Source organism: Urocitellus parryii, chromosome 5 (genome assembly GCF_045843805.1).
Source record: "Urocitellus parryii isolate mUroPar1 chromosome 5, mUroPar1.hap1, whole genome shotgun sequence".
NCBI classification, from domain to species: domain Eukaryota; kingdom Metazoa; phylum Chordata; class Mammalia; order Rodentia; family Sciuridae; genus Urocitellus; species Urocitellus parryii.
Window position 1 is genome coordinate 20,939,808 of NC_135535.1, and position 24,942 is coordinate 20,964,749.

General features: G+C 32.9%; 1 protein-coding gene across 6 annotated transcripts in view; it reads left to right on the forward strand.

Moving 5' to 3' along the window:
- The window catches only part of Anks1b (ankyrin repeat and sterile alpha motif domain containing 1B), a 1,073,357-nt gene that overhangs the window by 145,703 nt on the left and 902,712 nt on the right, over window positions 1-24,942 (forward strand). For all 6 annotated transcript variants that reach the window (XM_026398716.2, XM_026398722.2, XM_026398739.2 and 3 more), the window contains exons 2-3: window positions 13,122-13,202; window positions 20,879-21,035. In XM_026398716.2, the coding sequence (XP_026254501.2) occupies window positions 13,122-13,202; window positions 20,879-21,035 (238 nt within the window). The remainder of the gene's footprint in view (window positions 1-13,121; window positions 13,203-20,878; window positions 21,036-24,942) is intronic.

Sequence of the window (24,942 nt, forward strand, 5' to 3'; positions counted from 1 at the left end):
GATATAGAGATTATTAAAAAAATCAATCCATAATTCTAGAAATGAAGGAAACTATAAACCAAATTAAAAACTCAAATGAGAGTATCACTAATAGAGTGGAGCAAGTAGAAGCCAGAACGTCATATAATGAAGACAAAATATAAAATCTTGAAAAGAGTCTAGCCAACTCAGAAAGGCTGGTAAAAAAATCATGAGAAAAACATCCAAGAGATATGGGATAACATAAAAAACCAAACTTAAGAGTCATCGGAATAGAGGAAGGTATAGAGGTTCAAACCAAGGAAATGAGCAACCTGTTGAATGAAATAATTATAGAAAACTTCCAGATATAAAAAAGGAAATGGATGTACAAATTGTAGATGCATACAGGACACCGAGCACACAAAATCACAGTAGACCAACAACAAGACACATTGTTATGAAGATATCCAATATACAGAACAAAGAGAAAATATTAAAAGCTACAAGAGAAAGGAGGCAGATTACATTCAGGGGTAAACCAATAATGTTAACAACGGATTTTTCATCACAGACGCTGGAAGTGAGAAGATCCTGGAACAACATATTTCAAACAATGAAAGACAATGGATGCCAACCAAGAATTTTGTATCCAGCAAAATTAAGCTTCAGGTACGACAACGAAATAAAAATCTTTCATGATAAACAAAAGTTAAAAGAATTTGCAGCCAGAAAACCAGCATTGCAAAGCATCTTGAGCAAAACACTACATGAGGAACAAGTGAAAAACAATAACCAAAACCAACAGTGGGAAGTACCTCAGTAAAGCAAGAGGGTGGGGGGAAAGCTAATCATGGAGAAACAAACCAAATTAAAATTAAAAAAAAGATAAATAATCAAACATGGCTGCAAGTACAAACCATATATCAATAGTAACTCTAAACGTTAATGGCTTAAACTCACCAATAAAGCGACATAGGCTGGTAACATGGATTAAAAAAACAAATCCAACAATATGCTGCCTCCAGGAGACACATCTGATTGGAAAAGGCATACACAGGCTGAAGGTGAAAGGTTGGGAAAAAACATACCACGCACACGGTCCTCATAAGCAAGCAGGGGTGGCCATCCTCATATCGAATAAAATCGACTTCAAGACTAAGTTAATCAAAAGGGATAAGGAAGGACATTATATACTGTTAAAAGGAACCATTCACCAACAAGATATAACAATTATCAATATTTATGCACCAAATAATAGTGCTGTGATGTTCATAAAACAAACTCTCCTCACCTCAAGTTCAAGAATCAAATAGACCACAACACAATAATTATGGGTGACTTCAACACACCTCTCTCACCATTGGACAGATCCACCAAAAAAAAGTTGAATAAAGAAACTATAGAATTCAATATCACAATCAATAATCTAGACTTAACTGACATATATAGAATATATCAACCATCATAAAAGTGGATATACTTTTTTCTCAGTAGCACATGGATCCTTCTCAAAAATAGACCATATATTATGCCATAGGGCAACCCACAGTAAATATAAAGGGGTGGAGATAATACCATGCGTTTTATCTGATCATAATGGAAGGAAACTGGAAATCAATGATAAAAGAAGGAAGGAAAAATCCTACATCACATGGAAAATAAATAATATGTTACTGAATGATCAATGGGTTACAGAAGACATAAAGGAAGAAATAAAAAAATTCTTAGAGACAAATGAAAATACAGGCACAACATATCGGAATCTATGGGACACAATGAAAGCAGTTTTAAGAGGGAAATTCATTGCCTAGAGGTCATTCCTCAAAATAAGAAAAAAACCAACAAATAAACGAGCTCACACTTCATCTCAAAGCCCTAGAAAAGGAAGAGGAAAACAACAGCAAAGGTAGCAGAAGGCAAGAAATAATTAAAATTAGAGCGGAAATCAACAAAATTGAAAGAAAAGAAACCATGGAAAAAATTGACAAAACTAAAAGTTGGTTCTTCGAAAAAATAAATAAGATCGACAGACCCTTAGCCATGCTAATGAAGAGAAGAAGAGAGATAACTCAAATTACTAACATACGGGATGAAAAGGGCAATATCACAACAGACACTACAGAAATACAGAAGATAATTAGAAATTATTTTGAAACCCTATATTGCAATAAAATAGAAGATAGTGAAGATATCGATAAATTTCTTAAGTCATATGATTTGCCCAGACTGAGTCAGGAAGATACACACAATTTAAACAGACTGATAACAAAGGAGGATATAGAAGAAGCAATCAAAAGACTTCCAACCAAGAAAAGCCTGGGACCAGATGGGTATACAGCAGAGTTTTACAAAACCTTTAAAGAAGAGTTAATACCAATACTTTTCAAGTTATTTCAGGAAATAGAAAAAGAAGGAACTCTTCCAAATTCATTCTATGAGGCCAACATCACCCTGATCCCGAAACCAGACAAAGACACTTCAAAGAAAGGAAACTACAGACCAATATCTCTAATGAACCTAGATGCAGAAATCCTCATCCTGCTTTTTTCCATATGTCAGCTTGATTTGTAATACACTGGGCCGTTTCTAGAGGTTCCCTTGCATTCATTGATGCCTGTATTCTGACACAAGAATAACATATTTTTAAAAATAATTTGTTTTAATAATTGGTGGCACGAAGAACCCATTATTGCTTTTTTTTCACATTTTTCCCTGCAAATTTGTCTAGAGGCACTAAAGAACTTAGTCAAGATTTCCTTAAAAAAAATCCCATGAATATTTTTACTGAAGTTTTGTTATGGTTTGGATATGAAAAGTTCCCAAAAGCTCCTGGGTTAATGCAGGAATATTCAGAGGTGAAATGATTAAATTATGAGAGCTGTGACCTAATCAGCCCATCCTAGTTTGAATAGAGGAACTGAAGGCAGGCGGGGTTGTCTAGGTCACTGAGGACATGCTCTGGAAGGATTCATCTTTCCTGAAGTTCATTCCTCTTTCCCTTTCTTCCTCCCTCCCTCCCTACACCTACCCTCTTCTCTTTCACTCTGCTTCCTGGCTGCTTTGTCCTTAGCTGCCTTCCTCTGTCATGCCATTTTACTGTGATGCTCTGCCTTAATCTGTGGCCCAGAGCAATGGAGATGAACTGAACATGAACTGAACCTCCAAAACTGTGACCTCATGATAAATGTTTCCTCCTCTGAGATGTTCTTGTCAAGTGTTTTGGTCATAGTGATTAAGAGCCGACTAACACAGAGCTGCCTTAAACAATTTTATTAATTTAAGTAATTATAGATGTTTCTATTTAGGATTTATTTTGTTATAAGAATAAGAAGATTAATAAGAAGATTACTGTGCTATAGGCACTAAGCTCACTGCATATATTGTGGTTTCTCTGAGTATATTTTTCCTCTCATGGGATTGCAAGCTGAGACTTTATCTTATTTGTTTTTTATTTCTTGGATCCATCATATTTTCTTGCATAGAGTAAGAACTTGATGAGTGTGTGTTAATAATTGAAAGTTGAAGATTGAAGTGGAAATAATATGAATAACCTCTCTTTATTCTAGGTCCCTAAGTAGTGAAAATTTGATGGTATTTACTAGCGAAAGAAGAAAAATTTATATTGAGAAAATAGTCTGGATCTCAGGTTTAGAATTTTGGTTTGTCTGTTTAATTGAAGTTTTAAAGGCTACATCAGTTATTTTTTCTTTTTTTTATTTATCAAATCTACCCATATCAATGTGAAAATAAATGTTCTTCAGTTTTGGTAATTTTTCATAAATAATTTCTTTCATTGTTTTTAAAAATTATATTATTCATTGCTGAATGGATGCTTTACTTATGATATCCTTTTATTTTTCACATCTCTGCCATTTTGTCTAATTTTATGGAATATTTCAGCTTTATTTTCAAGTCTTTTGAGTTTTAGATTTCTGCCATCATACTTTTAAAAACTCTTTTATCATTTTTATTGATTTTCTTTATTATTGAATTCTTCTTACATTCATCTTCTTTACTTATTTTAGAAAATATTAATGATAGTATTTTAAAGTTTTTCTTCTTCCTGTGCAGTCTAAATTTCTTCCAAGTTTCTTTATTTTGAAGTTTATTTCTATTTTTTCTGTGTTTTGGCTTCTTTATTGATTGAGGTTTTCCTTGGATGAATGGATGTCTTTGGATGTTGTTTGTATTCGAGAATGAAGGATTTCAAAAGTTAATGGTAAGTTTTAGTTCATGGTGTTGGGACTTGGAGACTGTAGGCTTTCAGTGGTGTGCTTGATTTGTTAGATACCTTTGTTAGCATCTCTTCCCATTTAAAGGTCAAATGGCCTCAATTTGGTTAAAGTTATTGGATATTTATCAAAGAAATTGATAAAGGCTTAGGGCTCTTCTTCTACCACTCTCCCCACCCTGCTGCCACCACATGTTTTTGTGTTGTTAGTTGTAAAGTATTTCCTAGGATTGTAGTTATACCATAGGATGGTCTGTGTTCACCCATCTTGGTATCAATGAGAGAACTTCACTGTAAGTGTATTTGGGTCCTTTTGGATGATTTGTTTTTAATCTAGATAAGAATATTCCAATGGACTGCCTGGAGAATTTAAGCCTTGCTATTGTTTCTTAGAAGCCCAGTCAATGAAGATTTTATGTAAACATTTCTTTAGATCCCATCTCTAGTTTCACATTTGCATTTAACTGTGCCTATTATCTTATAGTCTAGAGAGTATGTAAGTGTATTATCCTTGCCACAAAGTATATCTCCCATTCTACTAGGGAGATGGAGGGCAGTCACTGTTGTTCTGAGAAGGCAAGGGAAACTAGAGAATCTAATTGATTTGCATTTCCAACCAATAATGTCGGGTATTTTAGTAATTCATTCTTTTTATTTTTGAGTAGTATTCTGTATATGGATATCATTTGTTTATCTGTTCACCTGCTAGTGAACTTTTGGGTTGTTTCAGTTTTGTGTGGTGAAAATTAAGCTGTTATGAATATTCACATGCATTTTATTTCTCTTAACTAAATACCTAGAGTACAATGGTTGGATTGTATGGTATTTGTATAACTTTTAATGAAACTGCCAAATTATTTCCAAAGCGGTGGTACTAGTTTACATGTCTACCAGCTGTGTATGTATTTTGTTTGATTTACACCCCTATTGACAGATGTATGTGAAGTTGTTTTAATGATACAATTCTGATAGATATGTTGTAGTATCTTATTGTGATTTTTTTTAAAAGAAATTTTAGCTGGGTGGGGTAGAGCAAACCTGTTATCCCTTTTACTTGAGAGGCTGAGGTAGGCGGATGGTGAGTTCCAGGCCAGCCTGAGCAATATAGCAAGACCCTGTCTATGGAGAGAGTGGGATGAGGTGGGGGAGAGAGGAAGAAGAAAGAAAGAAATTCTATTGTGTATATTTAAGGTACACAACATTATTCTATGGGATTCATATAGTTGGTAAAAAACAAAAGTTACTATAGTAAAGCAAATGAATATACCCATCATCTCAGTTATCTTTTTTTTCTTTGTAGAAAGAGCAGCTAAAATCTATTCATTTAGCTTGAATCTCATATAGTACAGTTTTATTATCAATAGTCCTCGTATTGTAAATTAGATTTCTAGAGTTGTTCATCCTACATATCTATTTATTATTTATACCCTCTGATAACACATCATTTTATTTTTGAGTTGGATTGTTTGCTGCTTTTGAGTTCTATGATTTCTTCATAAATTTTAGATATTCACCACTTATCAGATATGTAGTTTGTAGATATTTTGTTTCCCCAATCCACAGGCTGCTATTTTGTTTATTGTTACCTTTGCTTTTTTAGAAGATTTTTAGTTTGATATAATCCATCTATTTATTTTTGTTTTTGTTGCTTAAGCATTTGGTGGAATACCCAATTATTGCCAAGGCCAGTGTCTAAGAACTTCCCAACTATTTTTTCTTTTAAAATTTTTTAAAGTTTCTGAGTCCTATTTATGTTTTTTTTTTGTTGTTGTTGTTAATCCATTTTGAGTTTATTTTTAGGTATTGTGAAAGATTAGGATCAAATTTCATTCTTTTGTATGTATAAATCCAGTTTTCCTGCTACCATTTTTTGAAGAGAATATCTGTTTCCCATTTTGTCTTCTTGGTATCCTCAAAAATTTGTTTTCCATACAGGCTTGGGTTTATTCTATGCTATCTATTCTGTTTCACTGGTAATGTGTGTTTTTATGCCGTATCATACTGTTTGATTACTTAGCTTTGATATAAACTTCTAAATCTTGAAGTGTGATATATCCAACTTCATTTCCCTTTCTCAGAATTGTTTCAGCTTTTTAACTATCTTTTATGATTTCCATAAATTTTAGATTTTTTTTCTATTTCTGTGGAGAATGCTATTGGGATTTTGATAGATTGTAGTGAATCTTTATAGTGCTTTGTGTTGTATGGCCAGTTTAACAATATTAATTCTTCTAATCTGAGAGCACAAGATGGATCTGTCTATCTAGCTAAACACTGTATTCTTCCTTTCTGATCCATTAATCTATCTTTATGAGATTTTCTTTACTATAGCTTTCTTGTAGTTTTGAAACCAGGTAGTGTAAATCTCAAACTTTGTTCCTCTTTTCAATGCTACTTTGACTATTTTAAGTTCTTTGCATTTCCATATGAATTTTAAAACTAGTTAGTTTATACAACAGCTATTGGGATTTTGATTTGATTTCATTGAATCCAAATATCAATTTGTTGAAAGTTGCATCTTGTGACTGATCAATTTGGCATATCTCACCATTTTTTAGGCCCCTTTAAATTTTTTTCAGCAGTATTTTGTAGTTTTCATTGTATATGTTTGCACATCTCTTGTCAAATTTATTCCTAAGCATTTAATTTTTTTATGAAATGGTATTTTTTTGGTAACTGGCTAGTATTTTTAAGAAGTTTTAATTTCTGTTTTTTACTAGTGTATTGAAATATAGTTAATGTTTATATATTAAGTTGTTTCTTGCAACTTGGTTAAATACACTTTGTTTTGTTGCTTTTTTGGAGTAAGTTTTACTTTTAAAAACCATTTTATTTTGAATTAAATTTAGACTTATGGAAATGAAGTAAAGATAGTCTGAGAGTTCTCACACAGGATCCCATAATTATGTTTAGTTTTGGTAGGTTTTATGTAGATTCCATGGGATTTGGTTATTTTGCCTTACAATGATTTTTTTTTCTTTCCACACAACCTTGATAGCTTTTATTTCTCTTTCTTGTCATTGCATTTTCTAGTCAGTACATTTGCTGGGACCACCAGTTCATTGATGGATAGAAGTAGTGAGAACAGAAATCCTTGCCTTGTTTTTGTTCTTAAGGGGAAAGCATGTCTATTCCTCTTATGCTCTCTCTCCCTATCCCACGGATCAGCCTCCTTATATCAAAGAAAGCATTTGGTGGGACTGGAATTGTGGCTTAGTGGTAGTGTGCTCACCTAGCATGCATGAGACACTGGGTTCGATTCTCAGCACCACATAAAAATAAAGAAAATAAAGTCCATCAATAATTTAAAAAATATTTAAAAAAGAAAGCATTTGGCATTTTTTTTCCCCAGCGTCTCTATCTCTCTCTTGAAGTAATCTTTTGCTACCTGTATTTGCTCTCTTATTGCTTTGTTGGAGTGATCAGTTTTTGCCTGTATTTGCTCATTTAGGTCATTCTTTAATTCACAGATCATTTTATTTATGAATCTTCTGAATTCCTTCTCTGACATTTCATCAACTTCCCTGTCCTTGGGTTCTGTTATTATAGTATCCTGGTTTATTTGGGGCACTTTCCTCCCTTGTTTTCTCATGTTGTCTATGTGTCTTCCTTTCTTGCAGTGTGGATCTGAAATATTACAGTTTCTTCCCTATATTCTTGTAGTACCCATGCAGATTGTCTGTACCTCACCTTGATGTTGGCTTCCAGACCCTGCCAGTGTCCCTCCGTATATACTACTGCATCTAAGGTTGGTGGTGGCAATAGCAGAGGTAACTTAAGATAATAGTTAAGGTGCCTCAAGATGGAAGCAATGTCTTACAAAGATGGGGCTGCAAGACTGGGCCTCACACTCCCTTCAGTATGCCTGCTGTGAGATGCAGCTGCTTGTAGGCTCTATCTGTTTTCAAAAAGTTTGGGGCTACTGGATGGGGAAGGCTTTGGCGATGACTGCAGTGTTCCAAGATGGAAGTGGCTTAGGCTTAGGCTCCCAGGTGTGTGTGGGGTGAACTGGTACCTACTCTGGACCTGGGTCCTGAGTAAGTCAGTGTGGACAGATCTGGGCCAGGCCTGACTCCCGAAGGGGCAGTCCTGTGCCAGAGGCTAGGCTCTGGCAGGTGTCTGCCCTGCTGGTGGAGGAGGGGTAGACCAGGGCCTATTGTGAGCCTGGGTCCCATGCGGGCTGGTGTGGGCTGTCTGGCTGGGTCTCAACTCCAGGTAGTCTGCTGGACTGAAGGGGCGATCCTACGCCAGAGGCTAGGCTCTGGCAGGTGTCTGCCCTGCTGGTGGAGTGGTGGATCAGGGCCTACTGTGTACCTGGATCTCCCGTGGGCTAGTGTCCAGTATTATCTTTATATATTGTTGAATTTAATTTGCTATATTTTAAGAATTTTTACGCCTCTGTTCATATGTGATTTATTGGTCTATTGTTCACTTGGAATATTTTTGGCCTCATGGAATACAGACCTTGTAGGTCAGGCAGTCTTTATGTCTCTTCAATATGTTGGAATGAATTTGGTGTTATTTCCTTTTACACATGTGTCAGAATTCCCTATTGAAGCCAGCTCTTCCTGGGAAATTTTATTTTGCTTTGTGGGTGTATCTGGCAGGTGACTTCATCATTGTTTTGGGCTTGAGGCAAGGCACAACATCATGGCAGAAGGGTATAGTAGAGGAAAGCTACCCACCTCATTACAGCTGGGAAACAAAGAGGATTGGGTAGAATATAAGATATAGTTCTCACTCTCTCCAACTAGGTTCCACCTCACATAGTTTCTACCACTTCTCAATAGTCCATTCAATTTCAAATACCCCATTGGATTAAATTACTGATGTAATCAGAGCCCTCATGATCCAATCACTTCCCCAAATCTCCACCTCCACTTCAAACATTGCTGCGCTGGGGACTAAGCCTTCTACATATGAGCCTTTGAGGGACATTCCAAATCCAGTTTTAACAGTGGAGAGTATTTTTAAGTATAAGTTCACATTCTTTAATAGATTTAGGGCTATGCAGGTTATCTATTTCTTTTTAAGTGAGTTTGGGTAGTATCTTGTATCTTTCAAGGAACTTTTCCATTTCATGTGTTTTCCTGTTTATTGGTATTTTAATAATATTCTGCTATCCATTTAATATCTGTAGAGTATATTATGATATTATTCCTTTCTTCTTGATGTTGGTCAATGTATGCCTTCAATAAATTTTTCTTGATTAGTTTTGTTATAGATTTATTGATTTTTTATAGAATGTTTAAAAGAGTCTTTTGTTTATTTAATTGTTTTTCTCTGTTTCTCTGTTTTTGTTTTTGTTTTTTTTTTTTTTTTTTGGTAATGGGGATTGAACCAAGGGCACTTGACTATTGAGATACATCCCCAGTCCTTGTATTTTAGATTTTGAGAGTGGTTCTTGCTAATTTGCATAGGGCTTCACTAATTTGCTGAAGCTGCTCTTCTGAGCTGCTGGAATTACAGGTGTGAACTACCATGCTTGGCTCCTGTTTTCCATTTCTTAATTTCTACTCTGGTACTTATTATACTTTTTCTTAATTTTGTTTAACAGGGATTAATTCTTTTTCTGTTCTTAAAGTGGGAGCTAAGGTTACTGATTTAAGATGTTTCTTCTGATCTAATATTTGTCATTGTAGTTTTAGGTACTGCTTTAGGTGCATCTAAAGAGTTTTTAAAAAAATTTTAGTTGTACATGGGCACAATATTTTTATTGTTTATTTATTTGTTTTTATGTGGTGCTGAGGATTGAATCTCACATGTGCTAGGCTCTACCACTAAGGTGCAACCCCAGCCCTAAAAAGTTTTGATATATTGTATTTACTTTCTTTTAGTTCAAAATATTTTTTATTTTTCTTTTTGATATCTTCTTTGACTTATGTTTAGTTTCCAATATTGATGATTTCTAATTAGTTACTGATTTCTAATTTAATTCCCCTGGAGTCAGAGTATATATTTTATGTGATTTTAATGATTTTAAATATATTGGGACTTGTTTTATGATCTACAAGATGCTATATTTTGGTAAATGTCCTGAGTTTTTTTGAAAGAATGTATATTCTGCTGTTAGTGGTACAGTGTTTGTTTTAGTCAGCTTTTTCACTGCTGTGATTAAAGGATCAGACCAGAACAATTTTAGAGGAGGAAAAGTTCATTTGATGGCTCATAGTTTCAGAGATTTTAGTCCATAGAAGGCCCTCTCCATTCCTTGGGGCACAAGGTGAGGTGGAACATCATGGTGGCATTGTGGCAGAGGGAAGTAGCTCACATGGTGATTAGAAAGCAGACTCCACTCACCAGATACAAAATATATATCCCATATTCATGCCCCTAATGAACCACTTCCTCTAGCCATACCCCACCGGCCTCCAGTTACAACTCAGTTAATCCCATCTGGATCAATTCACTGATTAGGTTAAGGCTACGACCCAATCATTTCTCCTCCCAACTTCTTGCATTGTCTCATACGTGAGCTTTCTGGGGTACAACATATCTAAACTGTACAGTGTTGAATACATTTCAGTTAAGTCAAATTGGTTGATAGTATTTATTAAAGCCTTATATTCCATTGTTGATTTTTCTGTTTACTTGTTTTATCAATTATTGAGAGAGGAGATATTTAAATCTTAAAACATATGTGGATATTGGCAGTTTATAAGTTTCATTCATATGTGTGTGTGTGTGTGTGTGTGTATACACACACACACACACACACACATACAAATATACATATATATATATATTTTTTTTTTCTTTCTTTTTTTTTTTTGGATACCAGGGATGGAACCCAAGGGTGCTTAAGCACTGGGCCATATCCCCAGATGTTGATGTAGATGGCACAATATCTTTTATTTATTTATGTGATGCTGAGGATTGAACCCAGTGCCTCACGCAGGTGAGACAAGTTCTCTACCACTGAGCCACAACCCCAGCCCCCCCCAGCTCTTTTTAATATTTTATTTAGAGACAAGAGTTTTGCTGAGTTGCTTTGGGCTTCTCTAAGTTGTGAAGGTTGACTTTGAACTTGCATCCTTCTGTCTTAGCCTACCAAGCCATGAGGATTACAGGTATGGGCTACCATGCCTGCATGATTCATTGTTTTGAAGTTTTACTGTATGCCAAAAATGTTTGGATTATTTTATTGTTTTAATATTTTTGCCCATTTATGAAATGATCCTCTCTACCCCATGTAGTAGCTTTGCTCTGAATCTAATTTGTCTAATATTAATAAAATAATTCTGCTTTTTTCCTCCTTCCCTTCATTGCTCCCTACTTTACTCTCTCCCTCCCTCCTTTGGCCCTTGCCCATGCTAACTAAGCACTCCACCACTAAACTACACTCTCTGTCCAGCCATTCAGCTTTGTTTTGATTCCTGTTTGTTTTTTCTATGCTTTTACATTTTAACTATTTACATTTTAATAATACATGCTAGTATTGTGTTCTAGTACTTCACTATGAGCTTTGTAGATATTGATTCATTTGTTCCTGAAAACAACACTATAGGGTAATAATATAATTTGTAATTATTATCTCCATTTTGCAAATGAGGAACTGAGTTTCAGAGAGGGTTAGTTCTTTATTCCTGGGCTACTTCCAACAAGTAACTGGGACAGATTTTGAACTCAGGTAGTGTAATTTGAAAACCGTATTTCTAATTACTGTATACTTTCATAGCCTTCTGGAAATCCTTGATTTTATTATTATGTCAGATAGTAAAAATTTAATGTCTCCAAAATAAGAGTCATTGTTTCCTCCTTCATTGTCCTGTTACCAGAAAATCTGCTTCTTTTTTTTTCCATTTCACATCTTAGCTAATATTTTCCTTTTCCTTTTAGTCAACAAAGCCTGAAGTCTGAGTCATTTTGGACTATTGCTCCCCGAAACCTCTTGTCTTCTTCTTTTTTTTTTTAATTGAGTCTTAACAGTCTACTCATTCTCATTGTTCTACCTTAGTTTAATTCTCTCATGATTTCTTATTTGGGATAGCTATTCATTCACTTCTCAGAGTTGGGCTTGTGTGCTTTCAGGCCCTTTAATTATCTTAGTACTTTTTAGTTATTAGTTTAATGTCTGTGTTCTCCATCAGACTATAGTCTTATAAAGAAGGAGTTTGAGCTATAATTTTATGCTCTCAGTGTCTATCTTAATATGTGACCAACAATTGATGTGCAATAAATATTTTGTGAATTTTTGTCATTTGATAGTATCTTGGATAATTTTAGTATCATAAACATTAGTCAAATTTTGTCTGCTTTAGAGAAGTATCTTTTAATGCCTTGTTTTTCCAAGAGCTAAAAATAATTTCTTTAATTATAGTGACCAAGGATAAAATGGACTCTTTTATATAGCTACATGCTATCTCCAGATTATATCATATAGCAGAATCAATGATAACTGCAAAATTGATGGGATCATGTTATGGTTTATAATAGTCCATATCTTCAGTTTTATTTTTAAGTGTGAAATATTGAATATATTTTCTTGGTAGCAGTAGAACAGCAAGAATAGTTTATATTCTTCCCATAATGCAAAAATATGTTATAACTTACATAAATCAGAATGAGTATGTTAATGAGGAGGAGGCAGGTGTCATAAATCTTTATTCATTGGTAGAGATTATAGTATCTGAACATAATATATGAATAATAATAGAAAGTAATAGGGAATTTTTGTATCCAAACTTCAATGCATGGCAGTGAGCACACATTCACTAATAATTTCCAGAATAGTTATATTTCCTATTAATTTCCCTGAATCAAACAAATGAAGTTATTTTGAGAAGAAACATGAAATATGGCAATCATTTTCTACGTGACTAAAATTTTCATATACAACATGATGCTGACTGTGAAACTATCAGGCTTTTTGTTTTTCAAAGCACGATTCTGCTTAACTGTTAACTCTGCGCTTGTGCTTTATTTGCAGCATCTGGAGAGGCCCCAATGTGAACTGCACTGACAGTTCCGGTTACACTGCTTTACACCATGCAGCCTTAAATGGACATAAGTAAGTGTCACTTATTTGGACTGGAATCCTGGGTATTTAGTTACATGTAATGAAGTTAATTACATCTGATGGTGTCTTTCTGTACTGTCATGAGACCACTATTAGGTGAATTTGGAGAGGCACCAGATGATAAGTTAAACTTGGTAGGAATGTTGTTGAGAATGATTGTGTGCACAGTATAAACTGAAAGAAATGCTGAAATAGTTAAATATCATGTAGGGAGAATGGAAGAAGTGACATAACCATATTATTCATTGTAGCTTTGGGGAAAGAAAAGGATAAAACCACTTGATAACACCTTTCTACCTCTTTTTGCCCCCCTGGAAGCTCCATTTAGTTTATTTAAAAATTTAAAAAAAATAATTCTTCTTTTTAGTTATGCATGACAGTATATATTTGATATATTTATACAAACATGGACCCTCCTGTCTCTTTTGGTATCTATCTGTACTCACCCACCAAATATTCACTAGGAGGGAAATCTTAATAGATTCCTGCTCTTATAAGCTCTTATATTTTCAGTGATTTTTTTTCACTTTAAAAATCCTTCATGTTTTCTTAAATGCTTTCTCTTTGTCACCAATGATCATCTTTCTGGTTTTAAACTTCTCAACTCTAAACTTTTTTAAACTTATGGAATTATGTTTCAAATAATGTGATAGTATATTTGGGGAATGAAGGAATGTGTAACTATGAGCACCACTTTTATGCAGTATTTTAGCCAGGTAACCTAATGGTTTAGTCTTCTGAATGATTCAGATTTTCCTTTCATTTCCACTAGAAGAAAAATGTCCCTCTTAATGTATTTTTCCCTCCTCCCTATTTTTCCTTTTCATGAATGAGCCAAGTTATTTTTTTGAGATCTGGATTATTGTTTTTCTCTTTAGTGTTTTGAATGTGGTAATTACTGCTTTAAAAATGTAGTTAGTTTTTGTTTTCCATCCTAGAACATTTGTTTTATTCTGTGATTTAAGACACAAATAATTTAGTTTTACTTAATTTTAAGCTTAATGGTCATAAAACTCCTCACTGCAAGAAATATACTTTTTTTTGGTCATGATTTATCATCATGAAATTTTATTCTTTATACTTATTGAGTAAATCTAACATTATCAGTGTGTTTAAAGAATCAGCTATTTAATAAAATATTATAAACTTAATGTTTTTTATTTGGATGAGTATTGGAATTCCCAAAATAAATTTCTTTTCATCTACTCCCTTTTTATATTATGTTATCTTATACCATCTAACTTAGAATGTTTGGGAGGCAAGGTATGGAGCTGGGTCTTTTTTTTTAAACCTTATGTAGAATGGAAAATGTGTCTACATATCTAACTCTTTTAAGAGAAAATTATTATTTATTATTCTTTGTACCTGGGTCAACAGGAACAAAGACAAATTAAATTTGCCAAAGGCAGATTACTGATGGCTTCCTTGGCTGGCTATCTTAATTGTGGATTCAGGTAGTACCATATTTCTTAATTCTATTTAGGAAGATCAACTCTATCAAATATAATTAGCAGGATATCTTGGGCCTGATCACTTGAACTCTACTACTTTTCTTGTTCTTTCTGAGATTGGTATTATAAGCACTTCTCAAAACATTATTTTCCCAAAATGGATTTTCAATGAAGTGTTTAGGAAACCTTATTGATTTGTACATGATAGCCATATGAAATTCTAGCCATTGAGATATGTTTTATCCCCCTCATTGCATTTTTTTTTCTATTGGCAGTGTAGAAAGTGAAGATAATTTAAGGGAACTGAATAGCAATCATTAAAAATATCATAGGGCTGGGGATGTGGCTCAAGCGGTAGTGCGCTCTCCTGGCATGCCTGGGTTTGATCCTCAGCACCACATACAAAACAAAGATGTTGTGTCCGCCGAAAACTAAAAAATAAATATTAAAAAAATTCTCTCTCTCTCTCAAAAAAAAAGAGTATGATTAAAAAAAAATGAATATCATAAAGAGGGCTGGGGTTGTGGCTCTGCGGTAGAATACTCACCTAGAATGCGTGAAGCCCTGGGATGGATCATTAGCATCACATAAAAATAAATAAATAAGGGTAATGTGTCCAACTACAACTAAAAAATATATACTAAAAAGAAGAATATCATGAAGAGATTGGAAATTTGACCAGCTATCTTTTAAGATCCTTTTTATTACAGATATTCCTCTGAAGATTTTCTTTACCTTTCTTTTTAATATATAAGATTTTACTTAGAGTCATCCTATAGGCATTGGAAAAAGCAGGAAAATTCTAATTTTATCTCCCTCTGTTAGTTGTATGACCTTAACCCATTTTCTTAATATTTCTAGGCCTCAGTTCAATGTATTGAATACATTCACTATATATTCATCATTTTCCATGCAATTATAACATTTTTTGATATTCTGTATTGTGTATTACTTGTGGCAAAGTTATCTGTTATGATACTATAGTTCTGAAATTTGAATTTTAACGTATAGCATATGTTTCTTGATTTTGCATATTTAAATTATTTGTGTATTTTTACAAGTAGATATAATTTATTCTGCCTGATCCCACTCACCTCCCACATTTTATAGATGGAGAAACAAGGCCATTTTTGGATAAATGACATAGTGGCCACTTATATAGTAAGGGGAGGAGCTATATCTGTAACCTAAGTGCTGCTTACGAAAGTCAAGGCTTTTACTCATACTTTACATTAGCTGTCCTTTGTGTGTGAATTTTCTAGTTTTTCTGTATCACATAATGTATTTCTGGATTACTTTCCCTTATCATCAAGGGAACATACTTGTTCATGTGGAATAGTAATTTTAATATTTGCTTAAGTAAAAAAAAGATATATGAAGGAGAAAAGAATGTCATCAGAGACAGAGAAGGATGATATTTCTATTCTTTGCCTTTGCTTTTCTCACTTAGTATTAGTAATTAGTATTTGATTATGTTGTATTCTTTCCAAGTAAACCTTAGCAGACAACATAGAAACACATTAATTTTTATGTTTGTTACTGTTGACCTTTGTATCCCTGAGCTCTACAATGCTTCCATAAACATTATAATTTCTAGGCTAAAGTTCTTGGAATCAGAGCTAGAAGGAATGAATGTTAGAGGTAGTGTGGGTTTTTCTTTTGAATTACTGGTTTTCCCACTGCCCCCAACATATAATTTAAGGCCTTCCTACTGTAAATTAAACCCAGTTCTTCCTGTTTTGTACATTTTATTGAGAGCCCTTGTTTCTCCACACTAGTTAATCCACAAATTAACAGCGGCAATTTGTACCTGAAATGCATTATCTCATATTGGCAAATTTGTCTTCAAGTAACCAGATCTGGATACAATAGGAAATGTACTCTATTGGTGATTTCCTGGGTTATTTATAATATAGATTAGAAAGTTATTACCATTCAAATGTTAGAAAAAGTTATTTTGATAGATAGTATAGAGACATATCAGTTTTTTCTTTAAAATATGGAAGACTTATCATGTCAAGTATTTCTACTACAAATGAGAATCCCTTAATTATCTTCTGAATAGCAATTGGCTAACCTTCCTCCATATGAAGATGATTTGCATTTATTTTGAAGTTCCTTGTAGTTTCCTAACAAGTATTTAGTTGTGATTTAAATATAGGGAATTTTGCTATTGAGGCAAAGAAATTTGATTATTGAACTTACCAGTTAATTTAATTTTGTTTAGTACTCTTAGAGAACTTCTTGAAAGACATTTCATATTAATCAGAAATGTATTGATAGCTATAATAAAATAAATGCAAATTAAATATAGAAGTGAAATCAATACTTTTAGAATTTCAGTTTCCCCCAGAATTTACATATATTAATTTAAAAAGCTGTAAAATATTGAAATTATTTAAATTGTATTATTATTATTTAATTTGATATTTTTTTTTTACTCCTGGGAAATGGAATTATTTTTCCTGTGGTCCTATCACATTTACATTAGAATGTTAAAACATTTCATGGGTGTATCTGGTGGGGATTGAACCCATGGCTTCATACATGCCAAGCATGAACTCTACCATTGAGCTATTCCCCTACAGCATTTGCTTTTTTTTCAAATGCTGGATATAAGAAAAATTGCTAGTGTATGTTTAAGACTTTAGGGTTTATATTGCAGACATCAATCAGTATAATATTTCATGCCAAGTAACAAAGTATAATTAACATATTCATTTGTTGATACCTCTGAATAATATATGAAGTTTACACCAATAAAAATAAAAAACCAATAATACTGAATTAGTATTCTAATACTGTATACCCTTTTAATTTAGATATTATAGAAAGTACCTGAAATTTAATTTGTTCTTAATGAAACTGGATAAAAAAATTTGATTTAATTCATACTACTTATGCATAAGAAAGATGAATGACTATTTATTGATTATATTTATGATTTGGTAAAACTGATAGGCATGTACTTGATCACATATAGTTATATTTCACAATTATATTTTCACACTAGAAATCTGAGCTCAACCAGTTCATTTGTTTATATTACTAAATAAGACATAAAACTCAAATCAAATAAAACTTTATAAGAAAATTCAAATTTAAAAATAAATTTAATAAAACATTTAATAAAATAAATACATTAAAAAACTTAAAATATAGTATTTAGTTAGGATCTTATTGTTTGCCAAAGGCAGTTTTATAAACATACAGATTACCCTTTTCTGATATAGATATTAGTGGTAATACTATACAGTATAAGTGATCAGTAAGTAAATCAGTTTTTTAAATTGGCAATTTTACTACATCATATATTCCTGATAAAGAATAATAATTTCATATCACATATATTATTAAAAATATCAATAAAATTTGAGCCAAAGAACAAATGAAATTCTGAATGGTTTGGATCAGAGTAAAAGGAAATAGAGTTGATGATTCCATAAGTTTTTTTCTCTTTACCCTTTGAAAGTTGTATTATTCTGTTTTGCATTATTAAAGTGAAGTTCTCGAGGCTGGGTAACTTTATAAAGAAAATAGGTTTATTTAGCTTTTAATTCTAGTCCAGAGTCAGGTCTTGCATCTGGTGATGACTGTCTTGTTGGGAGAGACCCAGGGTGGTATGGGGTACCACCACATGGCAACAGACAGGATGTAGTTGTATGGGTCTGTGTCTTTCTTCTGGTGTTATTTCATAAAGCCACCAGGATTCAATCATGGAGATTCTACTACCCTGATGGTCTTATCTAACCTTAACTACTTTCCAAAGGCTCCATCTCTAACTACCATAGTTATACTAGGTTTCCACCTTAATGCCTCAGTGGGGATTAAATTTCAACAATGAACCCTGTGGGGACATGCTCAAACTTTATCTAAACACAGCAAAAGTAAATACTGTATGGAAGTTTCAAAATTTTTATTTTATTTTCTTAGACAATAAGAAATTCTGACAGTTGTCTTTAACAATAATTTGGGGAAGTCTGTATTGTGGTAGGATAAATTCTCCCTTTTAGATCCACGTATATTTAGTTTGATTAGTTTCCTTGAGCACTGTTTGACCTTTTAAATGCTGAAATATTTCTATTTTAAAAAATTACTGGAATTGTTCAACATTGCAGTAACCTGCCATAGTAATAGCTTTTGATTGTATTTAATTTTACAGTCTCATTTTTCTCATTTAATTATCATAACCCTTTGAGACTGGCAACAAGATATAATCTCTAAATTTTATATTAGCAATAGCTGAAGGAGAGAGAGAGATTATTTGCTCGCAGTAACCAAGTAGTAGAAAGTTGGGACTTCAAGCCAGATCCTCTGGGTTTTAGCTGCTTTTGATATTCATAAGTGTTGATTGAATCATCATTACTGCACTATAGGTATTTATTTATCTCAGAATGGGAGACCTTATATAACAACTCTTGTGTGGAAGAGAAATGAGAAGAACCACGTGAATTGGATGGTCTTCAAGTTTCCTTCTGGTTTTCAGATTCTCTTTTTTTTAAAAGTGATTTTCTATAAGCATTTTTCACTTCTGAAGGATTTTATTTTTACTTGAGACAAGTACTAATAGTTACATAGTGTTTTACTATTTATCAAATGACTTGGGTAATTTAATATTCTTACTAGTCTTGAATAGTAGATATTCTACAATATCTTATACAGAAAAGAAAAAGTGAGACTAAATAAGTTTTTCAACATTAGGTAGTTTACATAGCTGGGACTCAAATCTAAGCCTTCTAAGTTTAGAGCCTATAAAATAATACAGGGTTTTAAGAAAGCCATGCTAAGATAAAGTTTATTTCTTAATTCTCAAGAATCTTAATATTAGAAACATAGACTCCTTGAAACCTTCTAAATATTTCTAGTAACATACTCACTGTTCCTTTATTATGATTTCATACATATAGCATCTAAGTCCAATGTTTAGGCCAGATTATTTGGATACTGTTTTTACCATTTGCTAGTACTTTGTATTTTATCATATGATTTTTTTCTTTGGAGCTACCAGAGTTCTAACCCAGCTTTTATTCAAACTTCCTTCAACTTTTCTGATTTGTATCTTGTAGAGTTTGTATGAAAAAATTAAATTTAGTTTTTTTACATTTACTTTCTCCATTGGTGATTTGTTATATCAGAAATAACTTTAGTATACAATGTAATTGTATATTATGTCTTTCTATATTTATATGTGTGTGTCTAAGATTTTGCTTAGTGAATTTTTAGAATTTGCTTCTTAAATGCATTCAAACAAAAATACAGTATATGTTTAGGATTACTGCTGTTGAATGTTTTACACAAAGTTCAATGTAAGGTATACTAATAATTATCAATCAATTATTCATGAAATTGAGTATTTATTTCAAGATTTTTAAAGAACCAGGTGGGGATTGAGTACAAAATCCTATAGTTGATTATATTGTATGTTGAAATTCTGGCAGTGGTGGAACTGATCTCTCAAATGAATTTTCCTCTAGAAATCATTTCTTGTGCTTAGAGAAGAAAGGGGAATACTAAAGTGGGAACATCACACATTCAAAGTATGTCGTATGCCATGACTGAAAAGTTATTAATTTTTTTAAACCAGAGTTTGTACTGTATCTAATTTGTTGGGCCTTTTACCTACTTTTCTATTTTTCTTTTATTTTTGTCTTAAATCACTTATTACAGTTCTCTGTAGCATTATATATAAGTTCCCTTAATGTATCTCGGTATTATGGTAACTGTTTTTCTGTGCTAAATCTCAAATATGGGATATCTGGAAAGACTTTTTAAAAATAATGGAAGGAAGTATCATTTTAAAAATTTTACTTAACTCATTTGGTTAATGAGATAGGATATATTATGCCCAAATTCTATTAAGTAGTTTCCTTGGGGTGGGGACTTAGCTCAGTGATAGAGCACTTATCTAGCATGCACAAGGCCCTGGTTTGATCCCCAGCACTGAAAAATACTAAAACATAGTTTAATTGTGTGCACCACATATGTGGCAATGATTGTTTTCTAGGTAAATAAAATAGCATGTTGAATAGGAAAACTCTTAAACTCAACATTATGTTTTAGCATGGTGATCAATATACTTTCATTAATATACTTTATTATACTTTCATTAATTATCTAATAATTATTCAATAAACTTTCATTAATTGTCTAATAAAATCTGTGTTGTTCAGCAGTATTTTCTTTTGTGCTCTTATTGTTATTTTTGTTCCTTCTTAGGGACATAGTTCTCAAACTACTTCAGTATGAGGCATCAACAAATGTGGCAGACAACAAAGGTTATTTTCCTATTCATCTGGCTGCCTGGAAAGGAGATGTGGAAATTGTGAAGATTCTTATTCATCATGGACCATCACATTCCAGAGTCAATGAACAGGTGCACTTGTCATGTTTGCTCATGCTGTAATTTACTCTAGAGTTTTGCAAAGGCAGTCATATTGAAAAATTGATATTTTTATCTTTACTCAGCCAAAACTTTCCACTGCTACATTTCCTACAGGAGAAATTTGAAAAATTCTTTGGCATTTGGATGCATAGGCACTAAGTTGGGCATTTATGAATATATTTTGTTAACAAGAATATCCCACATAAAGGAAGTAGTTGCCTGCCTTATATAATCATCCATTTTATAGCTGTTGAATATTTAAAGATAGATCAGCATTCACATATGTAATGAGAATTAGAGTGTTCCTTAATAAAATCTTAAATGCTGAAACAATGATGATAGCTATCATTTGCATAGTGCTTTACCATTTACATAACATTTTCATAGTTAAGTTCACTATTTGAAAATCAAAATGCAAAATTCAGTGTATACAGTTGCTAGTCACATATTAAGTTAGAAATGTTCTGTATACACACACACATACACACACATACAAACACACACATATGCCTAGAGTAAGTTGAGCAGAATACCATAAAGCAGCAGTATGATTCTGACAAGTAAAATCATTATTTTTGAGAGAATACTATCTATACACATAGTGTACATTTTTTAAAAGTAATATCATTCTAAGTATTAAAATAGCTAATACCACAGATTTCAGAAAGTGAAATATGGTCTCCTAATACGGTATGACAACAAACATCTTGAGCTCTGCATGCCCCCTACTGTTCCTGTTTTGTAAAACTATATTTGAAAACCAGCATGTAGTCTAACAATTGAATTACAACCATGGCATTAAGCTGAAGGTTGGCAGCTGTCCAACATCAATGCAAGTAGGTTACTCTAGGGCAGGCACATCTAATAAAGTACAATTAACATTTTGTTCAAATGGATATAGACTTTGCAGACCTTTAACTGAAATTCTTACTAAAAAATAAAAATATAATACTAGCTATAAACAGTAAAGAGAAGAAAAATTATATTTTCTCAACCAAATGCAGTTTTGAAAGGACTAGTCAGGAAAAAAAAAAACTACAGATATGGCTATCTTAATCATCATATCATGCCAAAAGGAATTTATGAGAATTCTATTCCTGAGAAAACCAAAAGTTAGATCATTTCTGGGATGAGCCATCTGGTGGTTATTCTTAAAATTGTCTGAATGACGCAGAGCAAACTTAAAATAATAAAATGGAAAAACAATCGAAGGTTAAATAAGAGGATGTTAGTTAAAAAAAAAACCAAGATGTTTAAAATCACATTAAATAAAAAAGCACATATTATTCATTTACATTTGAAGGTTGAAAATTTAAACAACATTTGGTCACTATTGGTATGTTTTAATGAGAAACACTTGTTTTGGGCAGGTAATATTGAATAGATCAATTCAATCATAAAATTTATTTTTAAGGAGATTAGAATTCAAAGTTATTTTTTTTAACTTCTATTCCTATATGTTAACTTCTATTCCTATATGTTGTAGACACTGTTGGCAACAAATTCAAATTTTTTGAGTTTTTTTTTTTTTTTTGTGTGTGTGTGTATGTGTGTATGTCTGTAATGCTGATATAGTTCTCCCACTCCATGCTGTTTCTCCTAAAAGTTTCTGGTGTGGAATTTTATTTTTATAACTAACTTGATTTTAGCTTTATTCCTTTTTTTACCCTTCTGAATGGTATAGTAATGTTCTAGCTAATTATAAACCTTTTTGAATTTAAGCAACAGAAGGAAGGGATGAGAATGCCAATCAACATTTATTGAAACATAAGCCAAGCATGATTCTAAGCACTTTATCTGCAAAGTGTAATTTAATTAATTCTCACAAGAATCTTTTGGAGTGGTATTATCATTCCCATTTTATAGATGAGCAATCAGGCTTAGTAAAGATAAATAACTTGCTTAAGACCTCCTATTATTGAGTGACCAAAACTGAGACATGAACTCTGGACAGAGTCCAGAACTCCAGGGCCTTCCACAATAGCACATTGATGTTGTCATCCTAAATCCTATTAGTTATGGAGTGTTTACTATATGCCAAGCATTGTGCAAAGTACTTCATTCATATTACCCTCCTGATGAGGTAAGAATTAATTATCATTCCTGCTCTATATATGGAGATAGAGTCTTAAAGAGATGGAGTAACTTACCCATAGTATCTTAGATGCTAAGAAATGAAGTCAGTATTTTCATTTTGTTTTCTTGTACCAGGGATTGAACCCAGGGGTGCTTAACCACTGAGCCATATCCCCATACCTTCATACGTTTTTATTTTGAGACAGGGTCTCCTTAAGTTGTTTAGGGCCTTGCTAAGATGCTGAGCTAGCTTGAATTTACAATCCTTCTGCCTCAACCTACATAGTCCATGGGATTATGGGCATGGGCCACCACACCTGCCTACAGTCAGTATTTTTTTTTAATTTTTTTTTTTGTAGTTTTAGATGGACACAATGCCTTTATTTTATTTGTTTATTTTTATGTGGGGCTGAGAATTGAACCCAGTGCCTTGTGCATGCTAGGCAAGCACTCTGCCACTGAGCTACAGTCAGTATTTTAACACAGCTTTTCTGATTCAAAGTCCAAACTCTTAACCAGTAATGTATTATGATACTGAAATTACTAATCATAGGGGTTCATTCTGATTTCTGGGATTTATCTTTGGTTTCTAATCCAGTAGATTCCTTTACCATTGGGGATACATTCTTAGACCCTAGTGATTGCTTGAAACCATAATACCAAACTGTTTTTTTTTTTCTCTAGCATGCCCTACAGCATTGCCACATAGTACCAGAATTCATCTGTCCTTTCATATTTTATATCTGGGTGTCTTCTTTGCAACACTTACTAAGTAAATAGGGCTTCTTGAACACAAGCTTTGTGTTACCATAACAGTTAATCTGATGATTGAGATGTCTGCTAGGTGAGGCCAGGTAGCAGATAGAATATAGATACAATGTACAAAGGGATGATTCACTTCTTGGGAGGGATGGGGTGGAATGGCTCAAGATTTTACCACAATACTCAAAACAGTGTGCAATTATAAACTTATGAATTATTTATTTCTGCAATTTTCTATGTAAAGTTTTCAAATGCTGGTTGACTGCAAGTAACTGAAACTGCAGATGACAATCATGGATGGGGTAGGGGACCACTGCACAGCTTCCTTTAAAAATGGTTCTATCTCACATTTTAATATTTATAGTTTACAAAGCATTCCTTATGTTATATCTTTTGGTTAATAAACCACACAGCAAATTTCATAGAGAAGGTAATATTTTTATTGTACAAATAAGATAGTTAGGTTTGGATAGATCAAGTGATTTATTATTGCTAATGAGTGACATATTAGCATTTCAATGTAGGTCCTGTTCACCCTTCTGTTCTGCATTAGAATTACTGGTTAATTTAGAGGAACATAATTTTGAATAAAGTGGGCTCTTCCCTGATTGTATCACATCCTTCCTATCTTTTGTCAATTGATTTCTAATATCATTGATTTCTTCTTATGTTATACATGTCTGTGTACATTCCTCTTAATACTCCTTTCACTTTTGCTTTTCCTTTTGTATTCCTTTATTTTGACATTGGGGCAAAAGCTAGAGGATTCTTATTTCAAAACTACATTACTTTTGGCATTTATTGAAACCTGAACTCAAATTGTGTTAGGTTTTGGGCATGGGTAAGCAAGATCTTTTGGTAAATAGCTTTTTTCAGCCAGTTTGATTCTGCTACTCATTGTCTGAAAGTGTCATAATTTTTCAGTGAACATCCAATTCATTATAAAAAATTCAAAACCTCTTAAGAATATTCTCTGTAGATACACTAGCAATTATTAATCAGTGCTTCATCACAGCTTATTTATTTCAAATTAGATGGTTTTTAAAAGACCACTAGTGAG